Below are 14306 nucleotides of genomic sequence, written 5' to 3' on the forward strand. Positions count from 1 at the left end.
CTGTTCAGAGAATTAAATTCTATCTGTGTATTCGGGGCCAGAGGGTAGGAGAATCGAAGGGTGGGAACCATGTGTGGCAGGAAGGACTGAGTCACTGCCGAGGCTGGTGAGTCACAGCTCAGGGAGCAAGCCCCTTAGGACTCAGGATCAGTTTGTGGTGGGCCAGCTAGGGTGACTGGGCAGGAACACTGGGATGTAATGGCTCAGAAAGCCACGGCTCAGAAAACCACTGTAGGACCTTAGCTCTCCTTGTCATGATCTCCCCACACCTTCAGGGTTCCTGAATGAAGCGCCAATAGACAGATGGGAGAACACAAAGGGTGAGAGCATCTGTGCAGCAGCAAATGTGAGGGCGCTTGGCTCTCCCCACGGAGCATGTTCCAAACTCTAGGTTCTTGGGCTGAGACCCAGGTCTCTGAAGATAGCTCACAGAGGGCTGGCTGGCCCAGCTCCACACATCACTGGGCTGCTCTCAACTGGGCCCCAGCACAGGCAGAGGCAGGCAAGCTGTGTAGCACTAGGGGCTAAAAACAAAAGGCTTAGATCCGGGCTGTCCTGGGTTCAAGACCTGTTTGTGCTGCTTGCAGGGTTCTTCGTATCCATGAACCTGAGTTCTCTTATGTCCACAGTAAGGAGAATAGTCTGTGCCTGTGTGGATCTCTGTGATAATCTGTAATAATTGAATAACTATAAACCTTTCCTCTCAGCCTTCCTGATACTGTGACCCTTTAATACAGTTCCTCATACTGTGGTGGCCCCAACCTTGAAATTACTTTCATTGCTCCTTTGTAACAGTAATTTTGCTACTGTTATGAACTGTAATGTAAATATCTGTGCTTTCCAGTGGTTCCAAAGGGGTAATGACCCTCAGGTCGGGCACTGAGGTCCCGGAAGTACTGTCTGGCTGCGACTGGAACCACCGTGAAGCTGGAATCACCACTTCTGGGCCGGTTCTTTGCCTCTCTGACTATGTTTCCCTCACTGCAGCATAAGCCTGATAATGCGGGATGTGTGATTTACTTTGAAAGCCTGACTTTGCTTTATTTGAGGGGTCTGGCCATGTTTTAGGCGTGTCCTCAACATGATATGATTCAATTTTGAGCCCTGCATCTGTGGAGGGCAAACAATACTGCAGGCCATGCCCAGTGAACTTTAGAAAGCAACATTAGGTAGGTGTGTGTGTGTGTGTGTGTGTGCGCGTGTATGTGTATGTGTGCATGTATATGATGTGTGTGTATGTGCGTGTGTATGTGTGTCTGTCTGTCTTAGTTTGCTTTTGATTGCTGTGATAAATGCTACGACCAAAGGCAATTTGGAGAGGAAAGGGTTTGTTTGACTCACAGGATATAATCCATCATGAAGGAAAGAAGTCAGGACAGGAGCTAGAGGCAGGAACTAAAGCAGAGGCCATGGGGGAGTGCTGCTCACTGCCTTGCTCCTCATGGCTTGCTCAGCCTGCTGTCTTATCCCATCCAAGACCACCTGACCAGGGTGGACTCTCTCTCCTACATCAATCATGAATCAAGAAAATGCATTGCAGACTTGTCTACAGGTCAGTCTGGTGGAGTCATTTTTCTCAAACGAGGTTCCCTCTTCCCAGTTGTCAACAAAACAAAACAAAACCCCCAAACCAACCAACCAACCAACCAACCAAACAAACAAACAAACAAAAAACAACTACCCAGCCCAGAGGGGATGAGCCTAGGGGTATGGTGCGTCACCAATGGCACTACAGAGCCAGCAGGGACTCACCTGCCACATCAGCTTGGAAGAAGGAAGGTGAGGAGGGAAGTCTAACTGGCCCCTGGAGAGAAGGGACTTGGAGCCAAGCTGGCAGGAGGCCAGGTTAGGCATTTTTTTTCCGATGCCAAGAACCCTGCCCTTCCTGCAAGACGAGCTCTGCCTTTTGCTCTGGGAGCAAAAGACTCAGGGTGCAGGGAGCCTTCGAATGGGCAGTGTGCATTGCCCTGGCCCAACCCCCTCCCTTCTACCTCCCCGCACCCATCTGTGCCATTGTCTCATTGTCTTAGGTAGGGTTTCTATTTCTGTGACGAGACACTGGGACCAAAGGCAAGTGGGGAGAAAAGGGCCTATACACACGGTAGACCACCATTAAAGGAAGCCAGGACAGGAACTCAACCAGGGCAGGGTCCTCGAGACAGGAGCTGATGCAGAGGCCATGGAGGGGCGTTGGCTCGATTTCCATGCCTCGCTCAGCCTGCTTTCTTATAAACCCAGGACCACCAGTTTAAAGATGGCACCACCCACAATGGGTTATGCCCTTCTCCATTAATCACTAATTAAGAAAATGCTCTATCCCTGGATCTTACAAAGGTTTTTTTTTTTTCCAATTAAGTTTTTCTCCTTTCTAGCTGTGTCAAGCCAGCTAGAAACTGGCTTGTCAAAACTCTGTGTCAAAACTCTAGCTGTGTCAAGTTGACATAAAACTACCCAGCACAATGATGGGGGCCAACCCCTGAGGGCCGCACTGCCCAGACTCCAGGCAGACTTCTGCCTGGGCTAAGCCAGGAGAAGGCTGGAGTTTGTTCCAGTAGCCTGTCCTGTGGGTGAGGCCCCCTGTAGTTACGGTGTCTCCTTTGGGCTCCAGTGCCTGCCACCTCCACCCCAGGTCTGATGGTGTCACCATCTCTTTGTCTCTGGGTCCCTTTTGTCCTGTGGTGGCATCTTGGATCCTTCGCTCCATTCCACCCATGTGGAGGCTTTGAATTACCTCTCGGGAAACTCTTCAAAGGACACCAAAATCACAAATATGGATCCAAAGAGCAGTCAAAAACTAGAAGAAAAGGATGTTTATTAATTTGGAAAGCTAGAGCGTGCATGTAATAAATTTACTTAAGATATTTTTGGAATCTACTAGATTCTTTGACAGCATTTAAAAAATAAGATTTTGTTTTTATTATGTGTGTTTGGGGGGTATGTACACATGTGTGCAGTGTACACGGAGGCTGAAAGTGTAGGATTCCTGGAATTGGAGTTACAGTGGTTGTGAACCGCCCAATGTGGGTGCTGAGAACTGAACTCAGGTCCTCTGCAAAAGCAGTAATGTGCCTTTAACCTGTGAGCCACCTCTCCCAACCCGGAAAGCATTCTTTTAAAACTTTATTTAATTTTATGATTTTTAAATCGACAGACACTGAATAGTACCCACATTGATGGGCACAGTGTGTTAAGTCAGTGCAGGTGTGGAAGGTGTGCTTCGTGCTGCGTTCAGCATCCCCCCCCTCAGCATCCCACCCTGTGCTCAGCATACTCCCTGTGCTCAGCATACTCCCTGTGCTCAGCATCCCTCCCTGTGCTCACCATCCCTCCCTGTGCTCAGCATCCCTCCCTGTGCTCAGCATCCCTCCCTGTGCTCAGCATCCCTCCCTGTGCTCAGCATCCCTCCCTGTGCTCAGCATCCATCCCTGTGCTCAGCATCCCTCCCTGTGCTCAGCATCCCTCCCCTGTGCTCAGCATCCCTCCCTGTGCTCAGCATCCTCCCTGTGCTCAGCATCCCTCCCTGTGCTCAGCATCCCTCCTGTGCTCAGCATCCCTCCCTGTGCTCAGCATCCCTCCCCTGTGCTCAGCATCCCTCCTGTGCTCAGCATCCCTCCCTGTGCTCAGCATCCCTCCTGTGCTCAGCATCCCTCCCTGTGCTCAGCATCCCTCCCTGTGCTCAGCATCCCTCCCCTGTGCTCAGCATCCCTCCCCTGTGCTCAGCATCCCTCCCTGTGCTCAGCATCCCTCCCTGTGCTCAGCATCCCTCCTGTGCTCAGCATCCCTCCCTGTGCTCAGCATCCCTCCCTGTGCTCAGCATCCCTCCCCTGTGCTCAGCATCCCTCCTGTGCTCAGCATCCCTCCCTGTGCTCAGCATCCCTCCTGTGCTCAGCATCCCTCCCTGTGCTCAGCATCCCTCCCTGTGCTCAGCATCCCTCCTGTGCTCAGCATCCCTCCTGTGCTCAACATCCTCCCTGTGCTCAGCATCCCACCCTGTGCTCAGCATCCCTCCCTGTGCTCAGCATCCTCCCCTGTGCTCAGCATCCCTCCCTGTGCTCAGCATCCCTCCCTGTGCTCAGCATCCCCCCACTGTGCTCTTCTGTGCTCAGTGTCCCTCTGCTTGCTGTCTTCATTTTTATGAAGGTTACAGTGAGCATAGGTTCTTTTTAAAATACTGTTTCTACTTGGGAGTTGAAGACATATATATGTGTGTATGTATATATTATATATACTTATATAATATATATAGTGAATACATAATATATATGTGATTTATTAGAGTGGCTTACAAGCTATGGTCCAAGTATCCAACAATGGCTGGCTACCCACAGAAAGTCCAAAATCTAGTAGTTGTTCAGGCCATGAGGCTGGATGTCTCAGCTTGTTGTCACTAGATGCTGGAATCCCAAACAAGTAGGTTCTAACACCAGTGAAGAAATGGACTTACCAGTGGGAGTGAGGGCAAGCAGGCAGAGAGCTTCCTCCTTCCAGGTCCTTTGTGAAGGTGGCCAACAGAAGGTATGACACAGATTAAACATGGATCTAAAAGTGGGTCTTCCCAACTTCAGAAAGTTTATTTAAGGAAAGAGCTCTCATGGGTGTGCCCAGCCATTTGGCTTTTAGTTATTAGCAAATCTATCAAATTGACAGGCAAGGGTAGCATATAAGTGACTGCCTGCATGTATGTGTGTGCACTGTGTTTGTGTCTGGTGCCCACAGAGACTCGAAGACATTGGATCCAGTGAACTAGTTACAGACAGTCATGAGCCGGGTGGTGGTGGCACACGCCTGTAATCCCAGCACTTGGGAGGCAGAGGCAGGTGGATTTCTGAGTTCGAGGCCAGCATGGTCTACAGAGTGAGTTCCAGGACAGCCAGGACTATACAGAGAAACCCTGTCTCGAAAAACCAAAAACCAAAACCAAACAAACAAAACAAAACAAAACAAAAAAACCAGACAGTCATGAACTGCCAAGGTGCTAGCTGCCAGTCGGTGCTCTCTGAGAACCTGGGTCCCCGAGGAGAGCAGTAAGTGCTCTTAACCACTCAGTTGATCCCTCCAGCCTTTTGTTTGACTTTTCAGCTGTCGGCTCCTTCTACTCTCCTGCTTTCTCCATCAGCTAGACTTCAGGCTGTCACATGGGGGTCTGTGTAGTGTTGGGGACCCCTGGGTAGAAATCAGAGGACCACAAGCTTACATGGGAACATGACTCCACCCTCCCCTCCACTTGACCCCAAGCTGATGGTTTTCTAGTGTGTACACAGGCAGCCACAAAACTTCTCTGCTATTAGCAGGACCTTGGCATTCTGTCACGTGTATTTTTAGTTTATGGTGCAGCTGTCACACATGTTTCCAAGTGTTGGTTACGTTCAATATTATTTCTGAGTTACCGGAGTTATAAGATCCATGGCTCAGATCGTGTGATTTACGGTGCTAATAAAGTAGTGTGTGTGTGTGTGTGTGTGTGTGTCTCAAATTTGATTTTCAGTATTTGGTAACTGGGACATATTATGGCTGGTTTTCTTAACCTTTTTGCACTTGAGAAGGATCTTACCTTCTTGCAGCCACACATGCCCTGTGGGCAGCTGTCCATCCCGAGGGCTGCCGGGGCGTGTCTTCTTATTTACTGTTGGGGCTGCAGTGTGGGCTGGGTGCTATGTTAATGAAATTCTTTGGTGTGGCAGCTTTGCCCAAGAAGTTCAGATACCCTGAACTCTGCCTGCAGCCTCCCAGCTAGTGTGAGTGCCATTGGATGCTGGGCTAAGCCCTGCTTGCCACTCGAGGTACACCATGTATACCACCGGGTGTACTTCTGCCTGTAAGCCCTGCCTTTGAAAGGGTTCTGCTAGATAGACCCACTGCTCTGGCCATCAGGGGGCGCTCCAGTCTTCAAAGGCCCTAGGGATGATTTTTCTGTCCCTGCATTCTTGGCTTTGCAAAAAAGAAAAGCAGACTTCTCGGAAGCTCTACAAGACGGGAGCAGAGGCTAGCACACGTGAAGGAGACGCATTTCAAAAGCATTGAGAGTCAGGGAGGGGCTGCGGGTGTGTATTAGGTTTCTAGAAAAATGTCAAAACAGCTCTAAAAGAAAAACAAGGCACTGGGGACTGAGCTCTGGCTCTGCAGCCACTCCTAGTGCACAGCCTGCCCTCCACCACCCACCCATGCCTCTGTCCTTTGGCCCTGCACTGCTGGCATGGCCTTTGTCTGAGTCTCTTTGTCTGCCACAGATTCCTCCGCCTAGTGCCATGGGGATTGGGGGCCAGCCAGATTCCTGGCCAAGGCTTTTGGAGAGATTTAGTCATGCTCAGAAAGGGTTTTGCTCATTTTATTTAGTTGTCACTCTTTCCTGAAAAAAAAAAAAACTCACAAAATGTGAGATTAAAAATAAGACAGTGCTAGAGAGAAGACGGCTCAGCAGTTATGAGCACTGCTCTTTCAAAGGACCTGAGTCCCAGTACCCTCGTTAGGAGGCCTACAAGCACCTATAACTACAATTCCGTAGGATCTGACTCCTCTGGACTCTGAGACCACACACACACACACACACACACACACACACACATACACACACATCATGTACACATGTAATTAAAAATGAGAAACTATTTTAAAAACCAAAAATAAGAGAGGAAAAAGACCCTCAATGGTGATCTTAACTACCTGTGGATGGATGCTCTTAGCCAAGTGGCTTCTGAGGTCACAGTGGGTCTTGTCATGGGAGAAGCCTCTGGTCATATGTACAGACAAGGCCTTGCGAGGGCTGGGCCACTTCCACACCTCCTCCAGTCTTAGTCACACGGGCTCGGTAATGTGGAGTCCCGAGTCTTTTTATAGGAGAGGTTTTTGCTATTTTCTTTTTAGAAGTGATTTTTTTAAAAAAGATTTATTTATTTCTGCTTTATGTTTGTCTGTACACTGTGTATCTGCAGTGCCTGTGGAGGCCAGGAAAGGGCTTCAGACACCCCTGGAACTGGAAGAACATATGGTTGTGAGCCACAAAGTGGGTGCTGGGAACTGAGCCCAGGTCCTCTGCAAAAGCAGCAGGTGCTCTTAATGGCTGAGCCTCTAGCCTCCTGTTGATGGTCTGGTTGGTCTTTCCTTTCCTTTCCTTTCCTTTCCTTTCCTTTCCTTTCCTTTCCTTTCCTTTCCTTTCCTTTCCTTTCCTTTATTATTATTATTATTATTATTGAGACAGGCTTTCTGTGTGTTGTCCTGGCTATCTTGGCCGTGGAACAGACTTTGTAGACCAGGCTGGCCTTGAACTCAGAGACCCACCTGCCATTGTCTCCAGAGTGTTGGGATTAGATGTAGGGTTGTAGCTGCTAAATACATAATTTTGCCTCACTTCTTGGTATTACATCCTCAGCGTTTCCATTCACAAGCTCTTGCTAAGTTTGTATTCTGCAGGCAGCTGTGGCATCTCCTGATGCGCAAGCAGGCCATGTGCCGCAGCACAGGCGACCAAGTCCCTGTGGTCAGGCATAGAGGTTGCTTTCTGTTAGTCATTTTACTTCTTATTAATTTTTTTAGTTAGCATATGGAGTGATAGATTTCAGGATCCATGGTATACATAGATTCCTACGTCTCTGTTCTTTCTCACGCTCATCTCCCCAGCTCTCCACCCCTCCCCCTCCCCCTCTTCACCCCTCCCCCTCTCTACCCCCCCATCTCGCCACCCCTCCCCTCTCCACCTCTCCACCCCTCTACCCCCTCAGTGGTTTCTTTCCACATTCTAAAGAGTCTCCCCTCTCTTGTCATTACATGTGTGTGTACATGTAATTACATTAAATACAATCAAATACATTTTTACAGAGGAGAGAAAGCATGTGTTATTTAAGATATTTTACCTTGGACTCTCACGCCCTAAGCATTTTGCCACTTTAAACAGCATGGTGGGGTCGTAACTTGGTGGTTGAGTTTCCTTAACAGACACAACCTCGTGTTCCATCCCCAGCACTCCAATAAAAACAGTGAGAAAATGGTATGGGGGTGGTGTTTGATGGCGCGTGCCCCCATTCTGGGCTGCTTCTGCCAGCATCCTCGGGCTTATTGTGCAAGGCATCATGGGAGGCTGGCAGATAAGTCAGACCCAATCCCTTTATGAGGAATGTGGATGTAAATGACCTTAATCCAAAGCAGGCTCTAGTCACTGTCAACTGACACGTCGAGCCGGAATACAGAAGAGTTTTTCCGCAGCTTAGTGGGCTTTTAAGAACATTGAGTGAGAAATCTGAGACTTTTGTTCACAGTACAGGGCGAGGTTAGGAGCCACAGCCCAACCAAGGGGACTGGGGTGGGTGGTGGCGTGCGCAGCTGACAGGTGTCTCTGGGGAACAGGTGGGCTTTGTCAGAGGGGCTGTGTCAGCTGATTGCCTGTGTCTGTGGGGAGCCCCACCTCCCCACCACAGAGGGGCACATCCAAGGACTGCTGGGAACCGAAGCTGCTGTGGAGTGGGGACACAAGCTCCCATGGCCACGATAATTTCAGGAGTGCTCTGGTTTCTGTGGGTTTGGCTGATGCCAGAGGCAAGGTTTCTTCAGTTGAGGGCGTAGGCTCATTCAAATCAAACTCTTTTTCTGTTGCGCCTTCAGTTTTGTGAGCTCTGAAAGTCTCCTGGAGAAGGTCTGAAAATACAGATAGGAGACAGCCTGCTCCAAGGTGGAGAAAGGGACAGAGAGGCTACATGCTAAGGGTTTGTCTCTACCAGCCTACTGTTCCCGTAGCAGAGGCTAGACCTGCTTTCTCCCTGCCCGTTTCTAGCCCTGGACACTTAAGATTGGCAGTCCTGCCCAGTGGGGCACTGGTATTCTGGAGAGCATGGGGTGGGTGTTGGTTTGCTGTGCCCGCTGCCTGGGCTCTCTGCAGCCCCTGACCCCTGACCTCATGTGACCCTTCCCAGCCTTCACAGGTGCGATGACACAGCAGCCCCAAGAGGACTTTGACAGGAGCGTGGAGGATGCCCAGGCCTGGATGAAGGTGATACAGGAGCAGCTTCAGGTCAATGACAACACGAAGGGGCCCCGAGCGGCACTGGAGGCGAGACTGCGAGAGACGGAGGTAGGCAGGGGCCTGGGTTTGCGGGCTCTGTGGCTCGTTGGATGACCTCGTCATTTCGCCTAAGAATATATTCTGATCAGGTGGTCTGGGGCTCGGGCTGAAGTTCTGATTTTCTAGAAAGTTCCACAAGATGAACCTGCTGCTCATTCATACTTTGGACACAAGGGACAGAGCCTGCATTCTTCCAGCCCAGGGTGGGCATCTGTACATCTAGATGGATCCCCTAACCCTGCTGGCTCAGGCTTGGCTCTGCACAGGACACACTGGTAGTCTTGGGTTCTATAAGAAAGCAAGCTGAGCAAGCCAGGGGAAGCAAGCCAGTAAGAAACATCCCTCCATGGCCTCTGCATCAGCTCCTGCTTCCTGACCTGCTTGAGTTCCAGTCCTGACTTCCTTTGGTAATGAATCTAAGTCTTCTGCTGGTCTGGACTGGTCCATCCACTTCTTCCTTCATTAGGAGGGTTAAAAAGCAGTGCTCAAGGCGGGAGAGATGTGTCTGGCTCTTGCAGTCGGTTGGAATTAAGTTCCCAGCATTCATGTCCGCTAGTTCACAACCACCTGTAACTCAAGTGCAGGGGATCTTGTCTTTCAGTCTCTGCAGTCACTTGCAGTCACACACACACACACACACACACACACACACACACACACAATTAAAAATAAAATAGCAGGGTAGTGGTGGTGTATGCCTTTCATCCCAGCACTCAGGAGGCAGAGACAGGCAAAGGATTTATTCAGCTTACACTTCCACATTGCCATTCATCACCAAAGGAAGTCAGTACTGGAACTCAAGCAAGTCAGGAAGCAGGAGCTGATGCAGAGGCCTTGGAGGGATGTTCCTTACTGGCTTGCTTCCCCTGGATTGCTCATCTTGCTTTCTTATAGCCGAGGAACCCAAGAATACCAGCCCAGGGATGGCACTACCTGCAAGGGGCCCTCCCCTCTTGATCACTAGTTGAGAAGATGCCTTACAGCTGGATCTCATGGAGGCACTTCCTCACCTGAAGCTCGTTTCTCTGTGATAACTCCAGCTTGTGTCAAGTTGATACACAAAACCAGTCAGTACAACCATCCAAAGAGTCTTTTGTTTTCCTCTCAAACTCACCATGGTTTCCATGCTATGGAGCTAAGCTTTGTCTGCCGTTAGAAGTCCTTCATATCCATGACCTCTCTGGCCCCATGGTCACCCTCACAAGTGACACACTCCTCCTCCATTTCCTGTCACTAAGCCTTGGCCAAAAATGCCTGTCAGCTTGCCGTGAGTGAGCATGCGAAATGAAAAAAAGCCAGTCCTTTCTGACTGCTACTAGCCAATTAACTTCCGGGCGCCCCCCCCCCCATCGCTGCCATGGTTCCGGTTCCTCGGCACCAGCACCGCTGTCCTCCTGTGCTCTTCCTCAGCTGCCTGACACCTGAAACCTTGCAGCTGGCGAGTTGTGAGTGAAGGCTTAAGAGGGACGCAGGAGGAGCAGTTGGCCAGGCTGATGTGTATGTCTGTGTGTACACCTGTGTGTCTGTGAGTGTGTATGTATCTGTATGTTTGTATGTGTATGTGTGTTCTGTGTGTACGTATCTGTGTACAAGCGATGTGTGTGTGTCTGTGAGCATGTGTGAGTGTATGTGAATATATATGTATGTTATATGTGCTTGTGCATATGTTTATATCCTTATGCTTGTGTGTGTGTGTACTCTATATATATGTATCTATGTGTGTGTATGTATCTGAGTATATGTATGTGTTTGTGTGTGTATACATATGTGTGTCTGTGTGTATGTATGTATCTATATGTGTGAGTGTATGTATCTGTGTTTATGTGAGTGTCTGTGTGTGTCTCTGAGTGTGTGTATCTGTGTATATGTGTGTATGTATATATATGTATATATGTATCCGTGTATGTGCATGTGTGTCTGTGTATCTGTGTATATGTGCATATGTTATCTGTCTGTATATTGTATGTGTATGTCTCTATGTATATGTCTTTGTCTATGTGTATGTATGTATGTGTCCGTGCATGCATGTATGTGTCTGTGTGCATGTATGTCTCTGTAGGTATGTGTATGTGTGTGTATGTAAGGGTCTGTGTGTATTAGTCAGGGTTCTCTAGAGTCACAGAATGTATGGGTAGTATCTATATAGTTATAGAATTTGTTGATGACTTACAGTCTGTAGTCCAGCTCCCAACAATGGTCCGCAGCAACTGTGGATGGAAGTCCAAGGATCTAGCAGTTGCTCAGTCCCACAAGGCAAGCAGAGAAGAGAGTGAGTGAATCTTCCTTCTTCCAATGTCCTTATGAAGGTCTCCAGCAGAAGGTGTGGCTCAGATTAAAGGTGTGTGCCACCATGCCTGGATCTGGGACTTGCTTTGTCCCAGATGACCTTGAACTCAGAGATCTCCCCGTCTTAATCTGGGATTCATAGCCACTGTGCCTCAGGATCTCCAAGCCAAGATGCAGGTCAGAAACTTGTATCTCTCAGCCTCCAGATTAAGATCACAGGTGAGCCTTCCTATTCTGGATTGTGGTTCATTCCAGATAGAGTCAAGTCGACAACCAGGAACAGTCACTACAATGCGTGTATATGTGCATATGTATATCTGTCTGTATGTTTGTATGTGTATGTCTCTCTGTGTGTATGTATGTATGTATGTATGTATGTATGTGTCTGTGTGAGTGCTCGTGTGCATGTAAGGGTCTGTCTGTCTGTATGTATCTGTATGTGTATATATGTGCATGTGTAAATCTGTATGTATGTGTGTATGCATGTGTGTACATGTATATGAATGTGTGTGTGTGTGTGTTTGTGAATGCACTCAGCCCTGGAAATGGGAAGAAGACTGCCTGTTCCGTAGCTTGGACACCGGGACCAGGCCATACTGTGGTCACAGGCTCCCAGATCCCAGCTCACTCTGTCCACTGTCCAGTCCCAGCCTTCTTGGTCCTGATCTTGAGCCTCATCCTCAGACTTCTCACCAGATTTGAGGCCCCTTCCTGATCAGGTCACCTTCGCATTGCTGGGGTCCGGCTTCCAGAGGCTGCAAGTGAGCATCCCTAGCTATGTCTTCTTTCTCCACTTTCACTCCTCCTCCAGTTGTGGGCACCATTCCTGTGGGCATCAATGCTGCCTCCTTTAAGAAGCCCGCCTGGATTTTCCCCAGTTCTTTGAGCTCCCAGGTGGCTTACTTGTAACAAGATCTGTGATTCTTGAATCTGTAGCTCTCCCTCTGTCCCGTCTGTGAATCCCAGAATTGGCCACACTGTCTGGTGCCATGACCAGCTAGCTGGTGGTCAGCTAGTGTTGGTTGGGTTGAGGGGAAGCCCTTGACTAAGTCTCATCATCTGGTTGGCACCCCATTCTTATCACCAGCTGCTTAGAACCAGCAGATTAAGGCTTCTGCTTTTACCCTTTCCTTGCTAGACTTCCCTGGGATCCCTGCTTGCTGACGAGGGGCCCTGTACTGAGTGAACAGATCAGAGCCCTCAGGCCCCGGCAGGGTGGGCGTAGCAGAAAAAAGGGACCAACTCTTCCTCTCTGGCCCCCCTTTCTCTGTTGGCCTCAGCCTCCCCTCTCCCCAGGTCATAGCAAACAGCTCTTCCTAGTGCTGAGGGGCAGCGGCAAGCCTACAAGTTTGGGGAAGGGAGGTTGCTAGGTGATCGTTCTTCCAGGACTTACGGGCTCCTTTGCCCTTTCAAGGAAGCATCAAGATTGCATGCTTGGGAAGAGCGGAAGGTCTCAGGTGCTTTCACGATCCCCCAAATCCAGCCTATGCCTCTCCTCTGATGGATGAGCAAAGGCAAGATCTCTGGGTAGGGAGGTCGACTTTGGGAAAGAGAACTTTGACCTTGCCACCTCAAAGTCAGGGTGGGTCCCTAAAGGGTGTGGCCTGGGAAGTTGAATCTTAATTGTTCTCCATTTTAAAGAGTCTCTTGGTTTGCAAAGGCTAGTGGAGTCCACTGGGACTCAAGGACCTAGAAGACTTCCTGGTCGCCTTAGTCTTCCTGGCCAAATGATTCTCTCACAGGGGACGCCTAAGACCATTGAAAAACAGATATTTACATTACTGTTCATCATAGTAGCAAAATTACAGTTATGAGCAACTGTAACAATGAAAATAATTGTATGGCTAGGGATCATCATAACATGAGGAGCTAGATTAAGGGGTTGCAGCATTAGGAAGGTTGAGAGCCACAGTTCTAGAACATTCTGCAAATGGCGCTTGCATTTCAGCCTACCTTGGAGGTATTGCTGTCTTCCCTGCTGCTCATTATTACCAAATGGGACACAAGGTTCCCGTCTGAGGCCCTGATGCAGCCACTGAGTGGGTGGCTTGCCACATCCTGCCACCCCACAGAACAAATAGAGCCTCTTCTCTCTTGCAAGGATGCTCCCTACACTCCACCTGATTTTGTCCCAGAGACAGGAGTAAGGGGAGGGGACTCTTAAGTTTCACTCTTTATAGCATATGAGGAGACATCTCCAAAATTGTCATCATGATGACCATGTCATGCCAACCTGGCTTTTATCATATGGAGCCGAGAAGATGGGGTGGGGACTATTTACTGTGTAGGGGGAGGGTCTGACTTTGCAACAGTTGACAAGGTGTTCATTTGCATACTTCGTCAATATGGTTAAAAACAGGGTGTAAGTTGGGCACAGCAGGAATTACTGTGTTGCTACTGGACTGCATAGAGTAGCCCTGTGATCTGCCTGGGGTCACACACTGTCAAAGAGGGCCACACTTGAATGTCAGGATCCCATCCTTCTCCATCCACTAAGAAGGAACAGAGGTAACCAGGCTGCCCCAGGGATGAAAACTAAGCTTGAGGGGGAGCTGTGGACAAACCAAGTATGTAGGCAGTAATAAAAGAGGATAAAATAAAGAGATTCTACCATCTGCAAAAAAAAAAATGTAATAATAGTGGACAGTTACTGTGGCTGGTGCAGCCGGGTCAGATAACACGCTAACGTGGGGGCTTACTGTAGCCCTGCTGTTGGCTGTAACTATTACCTCCCTTCCTGTCACAGGTCTGGTGTACAGAAGACATATGACGAAGGTCACCCTAGAGCGATCTTCTGGTCCATAAATGGCCCTGGAATATGTTCAGTCACCGGATAGGAGGCCAAGCTTATGTCTCTGATAATAACAATTAGTAGTGACAATAACCAAGGCAAGGTGCCACTTGCTTGTCCTGGGAGAAGCTGAAGGCCAGATGAGCTAAAAGGTGCAGAGCATCTGTGAGTGTGCAGCCC

At 49.1% G+C, this 14306-nt stretch overlaps 1 protein-coding gene across 2 annotated transcripts in view; it reads left to right on the top strand.

Moving 5' to 3' along the window:
* Syne3 (spectrin repeat containing nuclear envelope family member 3) overlaps window positions 1-14306 on the top strand; it is an 89085-nt gene that overhangs the window by 27383 nt on the left and 47396 nt on the right. The window contains exon 2 of one of the 2 annotated variants that reach the window (XM_052185142.1): window positions 8901-9058. In XM_052185142.1, coding sequence (XP_052041102.1) covers window positions 8915-9058 — 144 coding nt within the window. In that variant the 5' untranslated portion in view covers window positions 8901-8914. Of the gene's footprint in view, window positions 1-8900; window positions 9059-14306 lie in introns of those variants that run through there. The other variant, XM_052185143.1, reaches the window with a different exon arrangement.

The sequence above is a fragment of the Apodemus sylvaticus genome, chromosome 6 (assembly GCF_947179515.1).
Source record: "Apodemus sylvaticus chromosome 6, mApoSyl1.1, whole genome shotgun sequence".
Classification (NCBI taxonomy): domain Eukaryota; kingdom Metazoa; phylum Chordata; class Mammalia; order Rodentia; family Muridae; genus Apodemus; species Apodemus sylvaticus.